At 45.0% G+C, this 21,397-nt stretch overlaps 2 protein-coding genes across 3 annotated transcripts; one reads left to right on the top strand and one right to left on the bottom strand.

The window, feature by feature from the left end:
* Positions 1 to 8,099: 8,099 nt before the first annotated feature.
* LOC141039196 (uncharacterized) lies at positions 8,100 to 10,043 on the top strand. Its single transcript, XM_073506517.1, has 2 exons — positions 8,100 to 8,841; positions 9,067 to 10,043. The coding sequence occupies exons 1-2, from the start codon at positions 8,100 to 8,102 to the stop codon at positions 10,041 to 10,043; spliced, it is 1,719 nt and encodes a 572-aa protein (XP_073362618.1).
* A 412-nt stretch (positions 10,044 to 10,455) lies between these two features.
* Positions 10,456 to 20,375, bottom strand: LOC109764233 (uncharacterized). Of its 2 annotated transcripts, none has more exons than XM_020323078.4 (3): positions 20,105 to 20,375; positions 16,951 to 19,040; positions 10,456 to 10,744 (listed from the first exon to the last, which is right to left on the bottom strand). In XM_020323078.4, the coding sequence occupies exon 2, from the start codon at positions 18,955 to 18,957 to the stop codon at positions 16,969 to 16,971; it is 1,989 nt and encodes a 662-aa protein (XP_020178667.1). In that variant the 5' UTR covers positions 18,958 to 19,040; positions 20,105 to 20,375; the 3' UTR covers positions 10,456 to 10,744; positions 16,951 to 16,968. The 2 variants fall into 2 exon arrangements, with proteins under 2 accessions (XP_020178667.1, XP_020178668.1); XM_020323079.4 differs by lacking the exon at positions 10,456 to 10,744 and adding an exon at positions 15,869 to 16,241.
* Between the last annotated feature and the right edge of the window lie 1,022 nt (positions 20,376 to 21,397).

Here is a 21,397-nt window from a genome sequence, read left to right as displayed (position 1 = left end):
TCAAACTTTGTTGTGTATATTTGGTTAGGCATGACTGCAACAGCTATTTATTTTTTGTGTTTGCATCAAATTGCATGTTTAAAGTTTATTATGTAGTTCATAAACAAAAGTTTGTCCTTCTCAATTTAAGTTTTCAGTTATACAACCAAGTTCCTTCTTCATACCATGTAAATTAAACTATACAGAGCAAGTGATCTTCTTTTGCACTGCATGTATGCCTCTGTTCTTGATCCGTAATCCAGTGGTGTGGTGAACCTACCCACTACAGCACAATGTCATATTCTGCAATGTCTTAACTATGAACAATGTCATATCATTCTACTATTATTTAAACCGTCTCTTTATTTGCCAATCTGAAATGGGATAAATTGACAGCACACTAACCATTGATACTTATGAGTTCTTGATCAGTAATCCAGTGGTGTCGTGAAGCTGCCAACTCCTTCACAATGTCATTTCCTGCCATGTCTTGACCTGAACAATACCATATTGTGTTAATGCAATTTTAAATTGTGCCACTTTATTCATCAGTAAGAAATGTGATGAATTATTAGCACTGATACTTTTATGTGCAAAACTTGTCATCTGTCTGCTTGTTTATCTTTCAGAGTGAGGAGGATATAAGTGTTAAACAAGCGCAGTCTCATTAGCTTGCTCAGCTGCTTGCGCTGCAGCTCCCCAGCAGGGCTAACCTTTCTTGAACTCTATTGAAGTGATGTTGGTTTTGTATATTATTTTGTCGGCGTGTTTATTTGCACTGGTGGCGATCTTTGATACCCAGTGTATGTAATCTGCTGTCTGCTTGTGCTTTATTATCATAGTGGCGAACTTTGATGCCCAGCGGATGTAATATGCCGTAATTTGTTTATTGTATAGTTTAGGTTTTTTCTTATTCACGATGCTGCAGTTATTTTACTGTATATATATCATGTCTTCGCAGTAAACCGGCCAAACCGTAAAATTACGGTACATAATCGGGCCGTCATGCAATCACGATGTATGATTTGCATCATGGGCCCGTCATCTTGGTCCGTTAAAAGGCCTAAATGTAAACTGGCCCACTAGTAGATTCGGGCCTTTAATAGGCCGAGTAAACGGCCGGCCCTCTTTTCGCAAGAAAACTCAATGGGCTTTTAGGAGGCTGAGAAGTAGGTTGGGCATGAAACGTGCCGAACAGCTCACGGGCCGGCAGCAGCCCGAAATGGACCCCGGCCCATGATTGTGCGAATCAAATCACAGGCTTTTAACAGGCCAAAATTGTCTCGGACCTTGTTTGGCCCGATCAGATTATCGGCTGCGAGCAGGCCGGATGCAAACCGGGCCGTAGTTAGGCCCAACTATACGACGGGCTTTTAACAGGCCAAAATTAATATAGGGCTGAAATGTTAAACGGGCCCTTAACAGGCCGAAACTAATATCAGGCCGAATTACTAAATGTGCCTTTAGCAAGTGGGCCCAAAAGTATAGCGTCCAGTTGACGGGCCGAATCTGATATGGGCCATAATTTAGCCCAAAGCCTCTTAAAGGGACGGACCTGATCTGGGCCGTAATTTGGCCCAGAACGAGGTAGGCTTTTAACAGGTCGGATCTCATATGGGCCATTATTAGGCCCGGAACGTGGCAGGGCATTAATGGACCGGATCAAATATGGGCCGGCATTTGGCCCAAAACATGGCAGCCAGTTAATGGGTCGGCCTACTAGGGTCCTCAAAATCTTGTCGGCCTACAGTTGGGCCGGCCCATTAATGTCGGCTAAATCTCATGGGCCTTTAGCTGGGCCGGCCCATTATGATCCGCAAAAATCTTGTGGGCCTTTACCTGGGCCGGCCCATTATGGCCCACAAAAATCTTGTGGGCCTTTACCTGGGCCGGCCCATTATGGCCCGCAAAATCTTGTGGGCCTTTAGCTAGGCCAGCCCATTATGGTCCGCAAATCTCATGGGCCTTTAGCTGGGCCGACCCATTATGGTCCGCAAAATCTTGTGGGCCTTTAGTTGGGCCGGCCCATTTAAACTTTATGGGCCACTTTTGGGCCGGTCCACGTGTCAACATATCATAGGCGCATCTCGCCCATTGGATGAGTGACACCTGTCCCAACGGTGAGCCGACATGTGTTTCCTCCAGCCAATGATGATTTTACATGTGGAAAATCCCCATTGGTCCGGGCTGTTAACGGGTTATCGGATCCAAAACCGGACCCGATAGCTTAACGGTGTTCCGTTACGGTGGATGCCACGTGTCGGTCACCCTTGACGAAAGCACTTCTGTGACGCGCGATTTATTGTCATGGAAGTGGACACTTCCGTGATGATAATTTTGGTAATGTCATGGAACACTTCTACGACAGCACAGGTATGACTATCTTGATTCTGTCATAAAATCGTCATGGATGTACATGCATGACAAAAAACGCGACCTACTGTGACAAACACGTATCATCACGGAAGTGTATTTTTTGTAGTGATGGACTCTTTTCTTCTCCCTTTGCTTCATTATTTATGGTAGTCAATTATCACATTGAATGACGCTATTCCATCATAATTTCCTAGGATTCCGTCCAAAGAGCTTTATTTATTCCAAAATACCTTTCCTGGAAAAACGACAACAAAAGCAATGTGCGAACGCAAAAATCCACAAAGCCTACCATGTAGGCAAAAAATACTATCAAAATTATCATACATTTTTGACTCATCAACTCCCCCAAGCTTAGAGGTTTATTCGTCCCCGAGCAAATACCGCCGCTTGTAAGAAAGAAGTCATCTTGATTATCAGATGTGGATAACAAAAATGAATGAGTCCATTAAATGATTCAAGAATTCATGTCGGATAAACAATCATATTGTGCACTATCATTTCTCCATCTTAATTAGATGCTCATGAAGGCTTCGACACCTCTATGCAATAATTCACCTGTCTTTCAAACGAACAAGTTACACTGGCCTTCTAATTTTCTTATTCCGCTTCTCATTAAAGATCCAAGACTGTACCCATGTCACCTCGAATTTAATTTTTAGGTGTGACATGAAAAGATAGACATGGTTCCTTGCATCAATAATGGGATTTTACAAGCATTGGATATATTTCAGAAAATTTCTTATTGAAAAAGCAACTTGTTGTTTCTTGTTTTTATTTTGCTTGGGTCACTAGACAATTGTCTTCAGCAAGTATTCCATTAGGAAAACTGAAATATAGGTGATTTATCTCATCTACTTGTTAACCTTCTCTATCCGATCAATACTAAAGATGTGGATGACTTATACTCATCTCTCTCAAGTGGGAGTACAATAGCACACAATTGAATTACATATCTAAGATAATTTCAACAATATAATAATAGAGCATCCATCAAAACATCTATGACTTAGCGGATATAAGAATCTTTCCTCAATCGAAAGAAGCATGATTGTCCACTTTTATTCAACCGAACTAAAAACTTTTAACTGGAAATTAACTAGAAAAATGATAAGGGATACACAGGGCTTCAAAATCCTTCCAAGCTTAACATGTTAAGCCGATTGGATCCATTTAGTCTCCTCTTTATTGGTAAAGGTGTTCTCTTCAGGCGACGCTGGTGAGCATGTCGATGAGAAGCTTGTTGGTCACCTCCAAGTCCGTGATGCGAGACCTATATATCAGTATATGTGCAGCGTCTCATCTTGGTTGGCGATGATTCTCAGGCTCGTATTCAGCATAACCTGAGATAAAGGAAAGGTACCTCCCGCTGGCGCTGGTGGGCGAGGATGGAGAGGAGAGGGTGATGGAGATGGTCGCGCAGCAGTTCGGGTATGGCCAGTCATGCGTACGTCATCAGGCTCCCCTGCCTGCGACGGGCCACAGCTCCGGCGTATGGTCATCGCCATGTGCATCAAGAGCAATGCCACATAGAATAGCTAACCAATGGGAAGAAGTAAGGAGACGGAGTCTTGGTTGGCTCCTGGGCTAAACTCAACTGAACCGTAGTTTCAGCAGTTACATGGACTTTCAGACACAACTAGTGCATTGCAAATTTGCAACATGGGATGTGGAAACACAGGATGAATGCTTAAATTCGTAATGTCGACCGGACTGCCGTTCTTGGTGGCGATGATCGGGAGCATGTGCGCCGCAGCCTAAAGGCCATAAGATTGCCAATATTAAGTTATGTTTACCTTTTATTTTCTATGGCAACACGAAAGCATCAAGTGATTGTCATTATCAGAGAACTGAAGCTTAAGTTGACCTCAGTCGGTGTAAGGCTGAAAGACTCCACAAGAGCAGGATTGGTGAAGACACCCGACAAGAGATAGCCAGTGTTTCCCGTCAGGAACTCAAAATAAGATGCTAAAGCTAAAACATGGTTGATATGACATTCTGCAGTCCTTCGTCTTCGCGGTGAGGCGATAAATCTTCGGGACATCGGCCTGGTTGTGATGTTTGGTGAAGGCCACACTTCCGTACAGATCATACTCGTCGACCAGCTTTAGGATTGTGGTGAGGACGTTCGCATTGCCACGAGGCATCTCAGCGTTGTCATCTCTGTCCCCATGGTCAGAACCTGAAAATAGATTATGTAAATTTGGTTACCTACCACAAGATATTCTAAAACATGTTTTCTGGTTACTCCTTTCATCAAGGTAACAATGATATGTGGATGATCTTTTGACATTCTGCTTTTGTCTTGTTGGGTCATTGTATGATGCCTTTCTTTGGTGTTGTACTTTTCTTTCTGTCTAATGAAATACACGCAACACTCCTGCATATAGTTTTTTTATCTTTTGACTAGACATGAAAAATTTAATTACTAAATGTCTATAACTGAAAATAAAAAATGGTTACTAAATTTGTATAATTGGCTTGTACTTACTCAAGTAAGATGTGTATAAGAAGGCAAGATATTGTTTACTAAGTTTGCAAGTTATCTCACCGGGCGACATTCTCCAAATGTTTTGACAAGAGTAGTGATGTTCTTCTTCGAACCATGCCTTGACAATGCTAGGATCATTGGCTTGCGAGGATTGGTCAGGAACTGCATCACCTATTACACGAGTTTCATGTAGAAATATTATGATAATTTTAAATGATGTATAGTGAAATTGACACGGATCTGCATACGAAATTCGGAATCAGACACCAACCTCAGCCCATATGCGGGGTAGTTGATTAATTACCCCTGCCACGTAGACAAAACCAGTGTTCCAAACCGCTAAAACCACACTCAGGGGGTGATCTGTTCGGTTTTGGTTAGTTCAGCGGATTGAGATCCCGGTTTGTATTTTAGGGATGATGTGCTCCAAATGTGATAGTTCAGAGGGTGTTTACACTTTTTTTCAATGTTTAACTTATTTATACTGAACTCTTTTACTTAATCATAACTCATCTCATCATTGTGTGTGTGTCATTCTTACTGATACACTCTTCCATGTATCATTTTAAATTTTGTTTATCAAGTATATCTAACAAAATTAACAATTTTAACTAATGTATGTATATAAGGTCATTTATGTCATATAATTTAATTTAATTTAAATATTTATTACTACAAATACTATTTGGTGTGCTACATTTCACTATATTTTGTCATATTTTTATTAAATTGTGTGCTTATAATTATTATTGTATAGTGGATTTCACCAAAATCTAAGCAAGCAAAAATATTACATTATTTTCTAAAATAGTTTTAAATTCTTAGTGTGAGTTTGCCATTATGCTAGACTACGGTAATCCTAATTAGATAATTATATTTTGTCTACTTTTTGACCTTTTTGTTGCTAACTTTCTGTAGAAGATTATAAAATATGCACAAGATAACACAATTCAACAATAGCAAACTAAGCATGTGTATGTAATGTATCTGATTTATGTTTCTTAATGCAGTATGGTGTATTAATGTGTGCCCTTGTTGATATAGTATTTTCAATGTTAGGTGCAACTCAGTGGAGATTGTAGAATGTATGAGATGTCAACAATATTTATTTTGTGTGATTCAAATGTGTACCTGATCAAGCTTCAAAACAATCACACACATGTTGTATGACTTTTGTTATGTTTATGCGCACTTGGAAGTACTAGAGTAATCACACATTTTATTGATAACAAACAGCGTTACATGAAGAAACAAATATACGACATAGGGAGCATAGTTGTCCTCAAAACATTATAGACAGGACACCAAATATATGACATTGTGCAGTAGTACTTTAAGCCGTGTATATAATGACTCAACAGAAACTCACTTTGGAGAGTCTACATGTTGCACGCTTTAAACGTCAAGACTTGTGCACGGCCGCCATTCTTTCAGATTGTCACTTGTCGCTTACACCATGAATCCATGTTTGTAACTTTTGTTAATCTTCAAAAAAAACACAAAGTCGAAAAGATGAATTCCAAAAGATGTTCATGACTTCTACAGAATGATTACAATTTTAGAAAAAGTTCATGAAATTTTTTTAATTATGAAACTTAAAATGTTTATGGATTTACAAATGTTCACGGATTTTTAGAAAAAATGTTCAACGTGTATTAATTTCTTTTCAACATATGTTAAAAAATTCATGAACTTTTAAAAATTGTGAAACTTAAAAATATTTATGGACTGAAAAATGTTAACAAATTTTTGAAAATTAGACGAGTAAGAAAAAAATGTTTAACATGTATTTGAATTGTTTTTCAACATATGTTAAAAAATTCAACGTGTATTTGAAAAAAGTTCAATGCGTATTTAAAAAATGTACATCATATATTAAAAAATATTATTGTATAAAATTAATTTATAAAATGATAATGTAAAAGGCTGAAAGGAAAGGAAAGAAAGAACCCGGGTTCCTGAAGAAACCACAAAAAACTTGGCTGGAAAGTTCTGTCCGCATAAAAACCGGGATAGCAGTAAAGAAACACATATATACGCCGAAGTATCTATGGGCGATTGGCCCGTATCGCTCACTGCAGGCGATATGTAACAATTGTATATGTAATTCCTACCGAATCAAAAGGTCAATTGCATCCCGAGCACACAGAGCCTAATAGGCCCAGGGAAACGAAAATTCAATATACAAGCGAGAAAAAAACTCATATGTGAAAACCGGCCCGCAAGGCGCCCATTACCCGCTAGTGTGGTACAAAACCGTACGGACCCCACAAATTAACCCGGGGAGACTATTATAGAATCTCACATTAGGTGAGATCAATTTATTTTATTTTTTGAAAATACAAAACATGTTCAAACATTCTCAAAAAAAAATTGTAGACACAAATCAATGTTTGATCTACAAGCTTCAGCTCCTAATTTGACCTACACTAATAGAAACAAAAAAAATGACAAAATTGCATATGAATAATGTCAAAATACTACTCACCCAAAGTTGCCATTATTCACATTTGAATTTTTCTTTTTCGAATCTCTAAATGTACATCTAGTTTTGAGCTGAATTGTTTCTAAGTTGTAGAGGTATGTTCTCAAATAATTTCAGAATTTTTTGGAATGTCTTAATATGAATTTTTGTGGTTGATCTCACCTATTGTGAGATCCTATACTATTCACCCAAAGCTGACTCTGTTTCTCTGAACTGAACCCCTTTCCGAACTCACTCGTCTTGTCATTTTGGATGATTTTCCTCTGTCACGCTATAAAAGCATATATGACGATCATCAGGACATCACAAACCACAAGCTTGTCGTGCAAGCCACACAAGACAAAGGAATAACAGCAATGGCCGCCTGGAGAAGGAAGGAAGGAAGGCGACGGTGGAAGCATACGTGCTCAGGATGGGGAGGACGGCTTAGAGAGGGTGGTGGTGCGCATCTCCTCTCCTTCCTCTGCTTCTCTCGTAAATTCTCTTGCCAATACAGCCATTCGTACGTACAAACTATCTGTCTAGGGTAGGGGGCACACAAGACTAAGATCATGAGCTGAAGCAGCAAAGGCATAAGAGAAACAACATAGCGAAACCGATACTCAACTTCCACAATCTGCATATAACGACGACGACTAGCGTAACAAGAATAACGTCAGCATAAATTCATAACCAATAGCGTAACAAGAAGGAAGGCGACATTTGGTACCAGAGCTTCGGGTGTTCGATCCTGCGCCTTGGTGGTCGAGCGGTGTCTGATCCGCTGCGGCTATGTCGGACGACGAGAAGAAGAAGAAGGCGGTGGCGAAGGCGGCGGCGGGGCAGTCACCATCGTCCGGAGCGCCCGTCGCGCGCCTCACCGCCGGCGGCAGCGGAGAGCTCCGCGTCATCGAGCGGATCGTGAGGGACACGGAGGCCTCGTCGGCGTCCATGATGCTGACGAGAACCAACTACATGGAATGGGCACTCGTGATGCAGGTGAAGCTGCAAGTCGCCCGTGTGTGGTCCGCGCTGACCGAGGACGCCGCCGACGAGTGCGACGGCCAGCGCGCACTACAGATCATCCTCACCGGTGTTCCCCCGGAGATGCTGCGTGTGCTGGCCGCGAAGGACACGGCGAAGATGGCGTGGGAGACCATCAAGATGATGCGGATGGGCAGCGAGCGCGCCCGTGAAGCCAAGGCGCATGTGCGCCGGCGGGAGTTCGAGGATCTCCGTTTCAGAGACGGCGAGTCCGTCGAGGATTTTGGGCTGCGGCTTTCTAGCCTCGTTGCCGATATGGAGTTGTACGGCGACCCCGTCACCGAGCACAAGGCCGTCCAGAAGTTCCTCCGAGTGGTGCCGCGGAGGTACCGCCCGATGGCCATGGCGATTGAGTCCTTGATCGATCTGAAAACCATGTCCATTGAAGAGCTCGTTGGGAGTTTCTCTGCATGTGAGGACCACTACGACCTCGACGACGGCGCGCAACCCACCGGGCGCCTTCTGCTCACTCATGAGGAGTGGCTGGCCCGTGAGAAGCTCGGCGGCGGCGGCGGCTCATCGTCCGGTGGCGGCGGCGCCGGCAAGAACAAGCAGCCGGCCAAGAACAAGTCTCCCGGCGGAGGCAAACCTGCGGCCGGCAACGGCGGCGCTGGTGGATCCGGTGGATCAGGCGGAAAGAAGAAAGGGAAATGTCATTTCTGTGGGAAACTTGGCCACTGGAAGAAAGACTGTTGGTCGTATCTGGAAAAACAAGGTCAGCAAGGGAAGAAGGAACAAGCCAATCTGGTGCGCGAAGGAGGCGACGAGCATGAGCAAGGCCTGTTCATGGCCATGGTCACCCCCGGCACAGCGGCTGGACCAGTGGCACCACAGGCAGTTTTTCTCAATGAAGAAAAGGTAATCCCCGTGCCATCCCCTGACGGTCTATGGTATTTTGACACGGGTGCCACAAGTCACATGACAGGAGAGAAGAGCATGTTTGCTAAGCTTGATGAGGGCGTGCATGGCACGGTCAAATTTGGAGATGGGTCACATGTAGCAATCCGTGCCAGGGGATCCATTGTTTTCAAGTGCCAGAGCGGCGAGCAGCGTGCCTTGACAGAGGTATACTACATACCGAGCCTGCGAAGCAACATAATCTCTGTTGGTCAGTTGGACGAAGGTGGGTGTCAGATTGGGATTCAAAATGGTTTGATGACAGTACATGATCCAGCTCAACGCATACTAGCTCGTGTCCGGCGATCAAGCACTCGTTTGTACACCGGCATGCTGACCATTGACACGCCGGTGTGTCTGATGATGAAAGTGGATGATGAGACTTGGAAGTGGCATGCTAGAATGGGGCATTTGCATTTCCGAGCGCTGCATGCCATGTCTGCAAAAGGGATGGTCCGAGGTATGCCTGAGATAGCTCGCATCGAGCAGTATTGCGATGGCTGTGCACTAGGGAAACAGCATCGAGCCCCTTTCCCGCAGGCCAAGTTCAAGCTGTTCGTGGACAATCAAGCTGCCATTGCTCTCAGCAAGAATCCAGTCCATCATGACCGGAGCAAGCATATTGACATCAAGTATCATTACATACGTGATTGTGTGGAGAAGGGTCAGGTGAAAGTGGATCACATTCCTACCAGGAAGCAGATTGCAGATGCACTGACGAAGGCACTGGGACGCAACAATTTCGTTGAGATGCGGCAGAAGCTTGGGATGATCAAGATTGATTCAGGACGTTGAGCTTAAGGGGGTGAAATGTAGGCTCTAGCTAAGCTAACCGTCAGTTAGTTTGCTTGCTGTTACAATAACAGATGCATGCCTGGTCTGTCAGGTGTTGCACGTAGTCAGGTTCAGAGTTGTGCTGCATGCACAGACTCACCGTTTTTGTTTTGCTTTGATCTTTTCTACCGATCAGTTAGGCGCACGAAACGCAGCCGTGGGATGGCGCGGCACAAGTGAATCGTGGGCAGATGATCGGGAGTTAGTTAGCCCAGTTGTTAGCCTCTGTAATAGCCATACTTTCAGAGAGAGGAATAACAGAAAAACACTGTCGAGTTCGACAGCACAAAACATACCAGTGTCTTCTTCCTCTCGTTGGTTCATCTCTCTCTCGCTCGTTTTCTCCTCTCCATCGATACGGCAACGACATATAGCAGGCATCAGCTAGAAGTATACTGTATGCAGGGGAACATCATCCCGATAAATCATAAGGTAGGTAGGTAGGTAATTTTCCATAACTCAAAATGTTGATCTAAGCTTCTATCTTTCTCTCTCCCTCTCTCAATAGCTGCCTCGATCATCAGCGACTTCAGGGACTCGCTCCTGGTAACAAACCAGCTGGGTCTTGACGACGAAGCCTCGTCTCCAACATCCAGAAAGTCAGCAGCAAGCAAGCCCCGGGGTCTTCAAAAGGCAATCGACCAATCTTCTTCTTGTGTGGCCTGCAAACAGCACAGCAGACAATATGCGCAAATATTTATGGATTGAAAAATGTGAACAAATTTTTGAAAATTAGAAGAGTAAGGAAAAATGTTCAGCATGTATTTGAATTTTTTCAACATATGTTAAAAAAATCAATGTGTATTTGAAAAAAGTTCAATGTGTATTTAAAAAATGTTCTTGTATAGAATTATATATATATACATATACATATACATATACATATATATATATATATATATATATATATATATATATATATAGATAGATAGATAATGACAGGGTAAAAGGCTGAAAGGAAGGGAAAGAAAGAACCCGGGTTTCTGTAAAAAAACTTGGCTGGAAAATTCCCTCTGCATAAAAACCGGGATGGCAGTATCTATGGGCGGTTGGCCCGTATCACTTGCTACAGGTGATATATAAAAATTGTATATGTAATCCCTACCGAATCATAAGGTCAATTACATCCTGAGCACACAGAGCCTAATAAGCCCAGGTAAACGAAAATTCATTATACAAGCGAGAAAAAACTCATATGTGAAAAACGGCGCGACAAGGCGCACGTTAGCCGTTAGTGTGGTACAAAACCGTACAGACCCCGCAAATTAACCCCGGGAGACTATTATAGAATCTCACATTATGTGAGATCAATTTTTTTATTTTTTAAAAATACAAAACATGTTCAAAAATTCTCAAAAAAAATATAGACACAAATCAATGTTTGATGTACAACCTCAAAGGATTTCAGCTCCTAATTCGACCTACACTAATAGAAACAAAAAAGACAAAATTGGATGTGGGTAATGTCAAAATACTATTCACCCAAAGCTGCCACTATTCACATTCGAATTTGTCTTTTATGAATCTCTAAATGTACAGCGAGTTTTGAGCTGAATTTTTTCAGAGTTGTAGAGGTATGTTGTCTTTTTCGGAATGTCTAAATATAATTTTTTTTTTGTGTGGTTAATCTAATTGATCTCACCTAATGTGAAATCCTATATTAGTCTCCCCGCTGCCTCTGTTTTTCTTGATACCGACCATTTGTGGGCGTATTGACTAATACCAAAATGTTGGGACATCAGAGCCCGTCGTTCACGCACGCAATCAGAATCACCACGCCTTATGGCATACCCTACGTTACTCATCTGACCTTGTCACATAGCCTACGTTTCCTATCTGAACCGAACCCCTTTCCAAACTCACTCGTCCTCAGGATCCCCTGCCTGCGACGGGCCGCAGTTCCAGGAAGAGCAACGCCACATAGGATAGCTAGTGATTATTACTGCACATCATAGCTAGAGAAATACAGTGGTACATGGGATTAAGGAAGGAGACGGAGGCTTGGTTGGCTCCTGAGCTCAACTCAACTGAACCTGAAACTTGACTGCACGCACGGTGCACCAGACAAGAGCTAAACATTCAGACTCTGCTCCTGCCCATCTTGTCTCCTTCCTCTGTAAATTCTCTCCCAATACAGTCATTCGTACGTACAAGCTCAGCGGCGGAAGATGCATTTCTCTTGAATATATTTAATTGTTGGCAACAAGCCAAAGCTGGAGAAAACCCACCACGAGCCTTCTGCTAAAGCAGTGTAAGGCCAACTCCACCGCGCGACCCTATCCTGTTCGCCCCCGTCCGTTTGGAGTAAAAGAGACAAACGAGACGGCCCAGCGCGCGGGCGCAAACAGACTTTTGTCCGCTTTGTGTCTGCTTTCGACCCATCCCCGGCCCAAGTTTGCGCCGGTTTTGGGGTGCAACGGACAGCGCACGCTTGTCCTCCCCTGGCCCGCCTGTCGGTGGGAGAAACCAAACACCACCACCCCCCCCCCCCACGCCCATTTGGCGCCATTTCCCCAAACCCTCCCACGTCCCTCCCGCCGCCCCCTCTCTCCCCCGTCCATGGCCGACGCCCCGCCGAGTTCCGGCGGCCTGGCCGTCGACCCGCCCACAAAGGTGAAGAAGAAGGCGCCAAGGAAGCCGCGGTCGGAGTGCACGCCGGAGGAGATCGCCAAGTTAGACGCGGAATCGGCGAAGAGGAGGGAACGGAGAGCGGTCGTCAAGGTCAATACCGCCGCGGCCAAGTTCGCCGCCCAGTGCGATGCGATGGAGGCCGCGCGGCGCAAGGCCGCGGTCGACGAGAAGGAGGACCTCGTCAACAAAGCGCACGCCCTCCTCATGCTTGGCATGGGCCGTCCGGCCGGGTTCCCTGCAGCGGCCGTCGGCCCGGCGAGCACAGGCTCGTCGGTCGCCCGGCCTCCGCACTGCCAGTCGCCGACGTCGCGGACCGCGCCCATGTCGCCCGGCTTTCCTCCGCCGAGGCACGACGGCCAGACCCGTTTCTCGGGGTCGCCGGACGTGGGCTTGTTCGCGCCGTCCACACCGCGCCCCCGGCCGTAATCGACCTCAACGTCACGCCTGGGTCCAGCAGCGGCGGCCGGCCGTCCGTCGAGATGCAAAGAAAGCAAGCACGGGCACCGTTCACGGGCACCATGCCGGCCCCCCGCGTCTTGTTTGACGGAATGCCGACCCCAACGCCAATGGTCGACGACCCCTTCTACAACCAGTACATGGAGGACGTGATCTTCGAGGGTGGGCATGGCCGTGCCTACGACCCCGACGAGACCCAAAGTCAGGATGGCCGCGCCCAGTACGTCCCCAATGAAGAGGCCGACGACCGTGCTGACTACGACCATGGTGACTCGTGGCATGAAGACGATGACATCTATGTCGAAGGTGATGGTGATGAAGAAGAAGGTAATGACATTGATATTAGTGGCGAGCCATTGTTCATCGACGAGCTCACCCAAAGAGCGGAAGCACAAAAGAAGAGGAAGAGCATTCGCACGGGTTCATATACACAAGATGAGGACAAGTTGATTTGCCAAGCTTGGATGGAGATTAGCCAAGATCCGAGGACCGGCGCGCAACAAAAGGGCATTGTTTTTTGGACGAGAGTCCACAAAACATTCCATGAAAGGAAGATGTTTGAGCCCTACCAAATTACAAGCAACCGTGGCATCGGCTCGATTCAAAAGAGGTGGTTGTTCATCCAACAAGAGTGCAACAAGTATTGCGCCGCATTTGAGAGCGTTGAAGCACGGCCCGTGGGTGGTCTCGGCGTTGGGGACATGGTATGCTCTCCTCTTCCTAGACCTTTCCTTGCTACGGCCATGAGGCTTCGGCCGTGTATATGTTTGCATGTTCACTTGTTGTTGATCATGTCGTGTAGGCATTTCAATCTTTGGAGGCATTCAAGGCCCGGCACAATGACAAGCCATTCACTCTTACGCATTGTTGGACGATCATCAACAATTGCCCTAAGTTCAAAAACAAATACCGTGAACTGCAAAGAAAGAGTGGACTGAAGACGGCCAAGTTCGCCGGAGGTGGAGATGGCGAGGCGTTATAGAGGCCGAGGGGCAAGAACAACTCCAAGGTTGACGATATACGTGATGCCTCATCCATGGCATTGCATGACACTTTGCATGGCATGATGTCTCAAAAGGATGTGAGAGACGAGAAGAAGCGGCAAGCAAGGACGAGCAAATGAAGCAATACCTAGTAGACCTTCAAAGAAAGAAGCTTGAGATGGAGTGATGAAGCACGGACTAGCGAGATGCTAATTCATGCGTATAGTCGGCCCGATCTTTCACGGCGATGCTTGATCAACAGTTCGTCCGCATGTCCCTCCTCGCAACCTTCAAGAATAATTTCCACCCGTGTACAAAAATACACGAACAAAAATAATGATCCCCTCGGATCAGCACGTAGGCGTCGGTATTGATGATCAACCCTCCGTCGCTAGGAAATTTCCACGATGGAAAAATCACAGATGATACACAAGATATGGCCGCCCGAAACCTGGACGATTTACTGTGTTGTTCATGTCTCTCAAATAAACTCAAAACTGATCTCCCCTTACATCGGCCGAAGCCAGCCTTTTATATGGCTTAACTCACGTACGTCTAAAGCTAAGAAAATATCTGGACTCCTAAAAAGGTTAAACTAATTAATGACTAAATCCTAACAGAAGCCAAACTCACCTACGTAACAAACTAGTGGAAACAAATGAAAGGAATAAAAAACTACTTGGAAGGAACGGTTTCCAACATGACATATCTAGGAGGTGACCTAAAATTTGGTAGCACCTTGTCACGTATATGATCTTTTTTTATCTCTTGTTTCCCTCCCTGATGCACATCTCTTAGCTGGTACGATTTTAACTGATGTTTATAATCAAAACATGCCTGATTCCTTGCCTTGCGCCACGCTGATCCTTCCCAGTTTTCTGTTTCTCTTGGTCGTATAATTCTAGATTTCATGCGTACAGGACCATCCACCAATGTGCCAATCACATTCCTTGATTCTAATGCATGCGTCACACAATTGATCCTTGGGGTGCTAATTAAAGAACTAATTCTTGGTCCACACAACTAACGCACACAACCATCATTTCCTTGATGAAATATGGTTGCATGTATAATATTATTTTCTACAACTTTTCTATTTTCTTGGCTTGATTCTTTAACTTGCTTAGCTTGAATAGTATCAATAATAGAAGTTGTCGTGCCCATATCATGGAGGAGGCGGTCAAGAGGAGGAAGATCGACATGGAGGAGGCCGCCCGGCAAAGGCAGCTCGACATGGAGGAGGCGGCCCGGCAAAGGCAGGTCGACATCGAGGCCGACAACGTCAAGGCCAGGCAGAGGCAGCTCGACATCGAGGCCACCAATGCCGCCACCAAAGCGAAGGAGGTGGCCCTTGTGATCATGAGCGTGGACTTGTCGAAGATGAGCGAGAAGACGAGGGCCTGGTTCGCGCCTGCCCGCTGGGCCGCTGGCAGTGTGCCGGCAAGAAAAACATTCATTCTGGAGGCCGGCTGTGTTGCCGAACAGACAAAATCCGGACAAAACGGACGGCCGACTGAATCCGGACAAAACGGCCGGCCGTTTGAAGTTGGCCTAAATGTCTGCTGAGCACAAAATATGACAGTCAGCCCTTTGCCTGTGCTTTTTTGCAACAAACAAAAAATTACTGTCGCCATCTGTCTAGGGCAGGTAGCAGACAAGACTAAGATGATGAGCTAAAGCAGCAAGACATCAAGAGAAACAACATAGCGAAACCGATACTCAACTTCCACAATCTGTATATCACCAGATATCTTAACGACGACTAGCGTAACAAGAATAACGTCAGCATAAATTCATAACCAATATAGCAGGCATCAGCTAGAAGTATACTGTATGCAGGAGAACATCATCGCGATAAATCATAAGGTAGGTAGGTAATTTTCCATAACTCAAAATTTTGATCTAAGCTTCTATCTTTCTCTCCCTCTCTCTCAATAGCTGCCTCGATCATCAGCGACTTCAGGGACTCGCTCCTGGTAACAAACCAGCTGGGTCTTGACGACGAAGCCTCGTCTCCACCATCCAGAAAGTCAGCAGCAAGCGAAACCCAGGGTCTTCAAAAGGCAATCGACCAATCTTCTTGTGTGGCCTGTAAACAACACAAGAGACAATATGGTTAGCAAGATATATAACTGGGTAAAGGGTATCCAACAGCAATCCACCAGACCTGTGTGATAATAATACTCCAACTCATGCTAGGATGCCAATTAAGATCATGACTAGTTAGTTTAATTTATAGCATGTGCTGGTAAACAACATTATACTGGTTTTTGCAGCTTTCTAATTTCATATAAACATATCATGGGCGAATTATTATTTTACCAGAACCAGACCTACTATATATATAGAGAGAGAAACAAAGACAAGCCAGCTGCAGCACAAAGACCGTCCTGATCAAGAAAACCGCAAGCATGGTAGCAATTTAAACATGGCATGCATCACCTGAAAAATTGACAGCATCTACTCTAAATACTGAAGGACATAAATAACATCATATACAAGACAGTCTAAGCGCATGCCACAGATTCTACAACAAATATATAATCCAACAGGATCTTATGGTACAAATAACTACAGCACACCATGGACATGGAGTCAAGCATAATGTTCATGATCAACATTGAATAACAAAACATCTACAGGAATGTAAAAGATAACACTCTGATCAGTATCAGATATAGGACGACATGGGAGAAATGTAAATGGCATCAAAGGTCAAATGAACGTATCTAGTATAGAATAAATAGAATAATGCTGTTCGAAGACTAGCTTCTCTCAGCTACTAATCGCAAAAGTACCTCAGTGGTGATCTGTTTCTACTCCGCTTTCTTGGTCCGGAAGTTCGACCTCATTGACGCAACCTTTTTCTTGCACTGCACCACTGTTTTACCAGGGACAGCAGCAGCTACTCGCTCCCATCTTTGGTTTGCATCCTTTGGAAATGCCTTCAAAGCTTGAACAAGGGCCAGCACCTGGGCCTCTGACCAAGCATCTGGATCTGTTGCAGAAGGTGCTTCTTCAGGGACAGGATCAGCACCAGTTTTCTCATTAGCAGTCTGACTGCTGCTGGCAGCAGGTTGTTCAGCGGCCTTGGATGGTTCGGTGCCAGCTCCCACAGTTGAGCCACCAGCCGTCTCATCTCTTGTGGAAAGAGGCGATACAATAGATGGAGCTGCTTTGCGTTTCTCAAGGAACGAGTTAAAAGCTTTAGAAGAGTCTGGCTTCTGCAGAAGAACGGTTTTCGTGGCCTTCAAAATCTCGTCAACAGATCTACCAGTACCAATAAACTCTGCAATAACCTCCCACCTCTTGTTAGTTCCCTTCGGATACTTCTGTGTAGCTTTCCTAAGCAATTCAACCTCTTCCTTTCCCCACTCTTTCTCTTTTTTCTCATTGTTGCCTAGTGTAATGACTTGTGGGGCTGTGGATTTTGGAGTGCCTTGTGGGACAGTGGATTTTGGAGTAGAATCTGCCACACCATTGGCATGAATTTTCTCTTCTTTTGAGGTATTCGAGGAGTTTTCTTCTTTGCTCAGTGCACCTCTCAGCAACCTGGCCTTTTCAGCTGTATCCTTGTCCTCCATAATATCACAGAGTTTCTTCAACTGTTCAAAATCATGTGATGTGCATACTGTTTCAACATCCTCCTTTGACAGACTGAAGTGGGACTCGCCAACTACCTGGCCCACAAGTGTGCGCAGGCGATTTTTCTCTTTGCGTAGCAACTTCTTCTCCTTTTCCTTCAACTTCTTTCGAATGTCAGCAGCTGCTGCGGCTATCTTCGCCTCCTCTTCTTTCCTCTTCCTTTCCTCTTCTGCAGCCCTTGCAGCTTCCTCCTCCTGCAGTTTCTTGGCCATGTATTTTGCCTCCTTTCTCCTCTGTTTCTCAGCCTTCTCCTGCTCCTTTCTCCTCTGGATCCTTGGGTCTTTCCTGTACGCATTGTCAACAAGATTACGTACTCGCGTATACTCTACCTTTTTGGCCTTCTCTTGTATCTTCGCATTCTGCCTCTCCATCCATCTCTTGTGTTCACGAGACTCAGCTTGCTCCAAGTCATACTCATCTTCATGTGGAAATTCCCTCCAACTCTTGAAGTTATACCAGAAATTGTAGAACTGGTCAACATCCACTACAGGAGTAGCATCATCTCCCAAAGAAGGAATTGGCTGGGTAACAGACCATCGGCCATTCCTCATGAAGGCTGGTCCGAAGACCTTAAAGAAGTCTTGCGGTGCACAGTCAGTTGGGATATCATCATCAAACTCATCAGTTGAGTCAAAAATCCTTCTCTTGGTAGGATCCATGAGGACCTCGTAAGCTTCCTGTATGGCCTTGAAATGGCTCTCTATCTCATCCTTCTTTGCTTGCTTTGCTGCCTCTGTTGTCTCATGGAGAAGAAGAGCAGCCTGCTTGTCTGGATGATGTTTAAGAGCCATGTCACGGTAACTCTTCCGAATCTGATCTTCGGTGGCCAAGAACCGCAAGTTGCCCAATCCAAGCAATGCATAGTGATCTTGTTGTTGACTTCCAGAACCAGACTTCTTCTTTCCTTTGCTGCTGAAGTTATCTGAACCAGCAGAAAAATCTTGGCTCTTGTCATCTGATGACACACTACGATCATCAGTTTCAGTGTCTTCTTTCTCATCAAGACCACGGAGCTTCAGTGCGACCGCATGGAAAGAATGACCAGCAGGTTCATACTTGGAAGCTTTTACAGGCAGGCAATTTGATGACACATACAAAGGCACGCCATCTACTATCTCAGGAGAGTAAGTGATCAGAAGACAAGTCCTCTTAGAACCCATTGAACAGTGTAGTCAGGTTACAAACAGAAACTCCTCAATCCAGATGCAAACAACTGAGCCTCAGTATTATACAACCCGCACTCCTGCAGAAATCAAGTATTTGTATTAGATAATTAAACAGCACTTTCATACTAATAGGGAGACAGTGAATAGTTGACAACCAACACATATACAGCAGCAGCAGCAGCAGTATTTGCTACTCCCGATCTTTTGGTTTATTAATTACTCACATCTCTAAAAATAATTTAACCAAGGAAACAGGAAACAAAAAAAAAGGATAAAAACTGGCCAACGCACGTGCTAGTTCCACCTCCCCTTCTTGATTCTCCCAACTGGAAGGCCTTAATTCTCTAGCGTATGCTCCCAAATTCCTCGAGAACTGCTCATTTAATGCAATGCCACACGTTGGCAACTCAAAGGAAACTACCCCCGCAAATGAGAAACTCAACCACTCCCACGTCATCGCTGCAACAGCTGGGAGATCTGAATGCGTGGTCGTATCTGGAAGGCCTCCGGCGCGCTTTATTTCCTCCATCGGCAACGGCTGGCACGCAGAACACTCATAGCGCCGCCCTTCCCAAGCGACGCGGCGCAAGAAACAGCGGGAAGGGCAGCGCGTGCGGCTCCGAGAATTAATTGGACATCTACCACGTGCCCTATACAAGATGAAAAAAAAGTGATTTTTCAGCTGTGGCTTCACCGGAAACTTGCTGTCGGTGGTGGCAAAGCTAGTGCTTTGTTAGGCAGCAGCAGATATGGCCAAGAATATGCGTTTGGCAAACTTGCTGCCAAAGAGCAAGACGCCCTCCTGCACTATTGGGGTTTTCCTTGTCCCATCTTGGCATATGCCACAGAGAAATTCTAGGACAACCGAGCTAAATACTTACTAATCCATATAAGCACGGATCGACGGCAGGCGAGCATCATCAATCAAGGGAGTAACACGCAGATTAGACAACTACTAGAGGAGACGCGGACAGCATCAATGGAGTAACACCACCCAGCTGAGACAACTAGGAAAGTAGTAGCGAACTCTAAAGCAATCGAGCGTATCTCCCTCGGCCGGGAGCGGATCTAGTCCGAGCGCGCCGAGAAACCCCGGAGGCTCGAGCAAACAATCACTGGACAGACGGGAACAAGCTCATACCTCAAAAACCCGAGACGGCGGACGGGGCGGGGACGGGAGGAGCACGATCGATTCGCCGCGACGAGGAGAGGGGGGACGGAGACGACGGCCGCGCCGCGCGTGCGTTTGGGGGAGGAGCAGGGGGCTGGATGGCGGTAAGGTAGGGCGCGGCGGCGGCGGCGGGGAGGAGGAGAGATTTAGTAGAGCTGGGTGGGGTGGGGTAATAGGGTTCGCGTCCCGCGTCCGTCTCTCCTCTCTTTCTTCTGGTGGCGGCGCCCCCACGCTATCGACCGAGCCGCACGGGGCCAAACCGTGGGTCTTGGGGACTTCGTTGCCTGGGCCTCCAGGACGACTGGGCTCCGCTGGGCCTTGCAAGGTCAATTCCTACTTGGTATAGGCAACCTGATGTTTTTTTTTTGTCTCAAAAAAATTTAGACTCAAGAAAAACCTAATTTCTATTTACCTAAAAAAACTATTTTTTGCCTAAAGAAGAACCTGATTTCTATGTCCATCTCACTACCAATAGGTTTCCTTATAGCGTGTCTGGTGAGTTGAATTGTTTATATATTTTGAAGAAAAGACACCCAGGAAACATCTCATATCTGGTTTATCGAAGAAAACAACAATCAGTGCAATCGAAGAACAGCAAAGACACAAAATTGACATGTAAAGAAAATTACATCATAAACCATACTGATTGTATTCTTCCTTCGTGTTAATGGTAGGAATGATAATTTAATGTGTACAAGGCATACCCCTCCTTCTTCTAAGATCGACTCCTCATGTACCATTTACGTTATGCCACATCGTCCATCACACCAAAAGAACAATTGTTTGATTATGTCGACCTAATGCGGCATCTGCGTGAAGCCGCATGATCCTAAAAGGAGTGATCATTTGATTTTATCAAGATTAAATCAAGTCTTGTGGATCTTGATTGCTAGGCCCACAAAAAGTCATGTCGTTTGGTTACAAGACACGTCACTTGGTGAAACAATGTCTATGTGTGGAAGACACGTTCTTTGGTAATAAGATGTCTCTTCATGGAAAGAAACGCTTCTTGGTAAAATGATGTGTCTTCATGGAAACGTGTATTAGAACAAAATGGAAAAAAGCACGGTGATTTTTGGATTAACATGCTCAAAGATTCGGTTTGTAACTTCCCAAAAGTTGCAATCATTCAGATTGCTTTAATTGTGCCAGGCTGACGTGCCAAACTTTAACATTTTAATTTGTTTCTGCACTTCAACAACATTTGAACTTGGCAACTCTATGCTTAAAAAAATACAAACTCTAGATAAAAATATGTCAAAG

This window comes from Aegilops tauschii, chromosome 1, assembly GCF_002575655.3.
Source record: "Aegilops tauschii subsp. strangulata cultivar AL8/78 chromosome 1, Aet v6.0, whole genome shotgun sequence".
NCBI classification, from domain to species: Eukaryota; Viridiplantae; Streptophyta; class Magnoliopsida; order Poales; family Poaceae; genus Aegilops; species Aegilops tauschii.
Note: the sequence above shows the minus strand (reverse complement) of the source record. Positions and strands in the feature narration are given on the sequence as shown.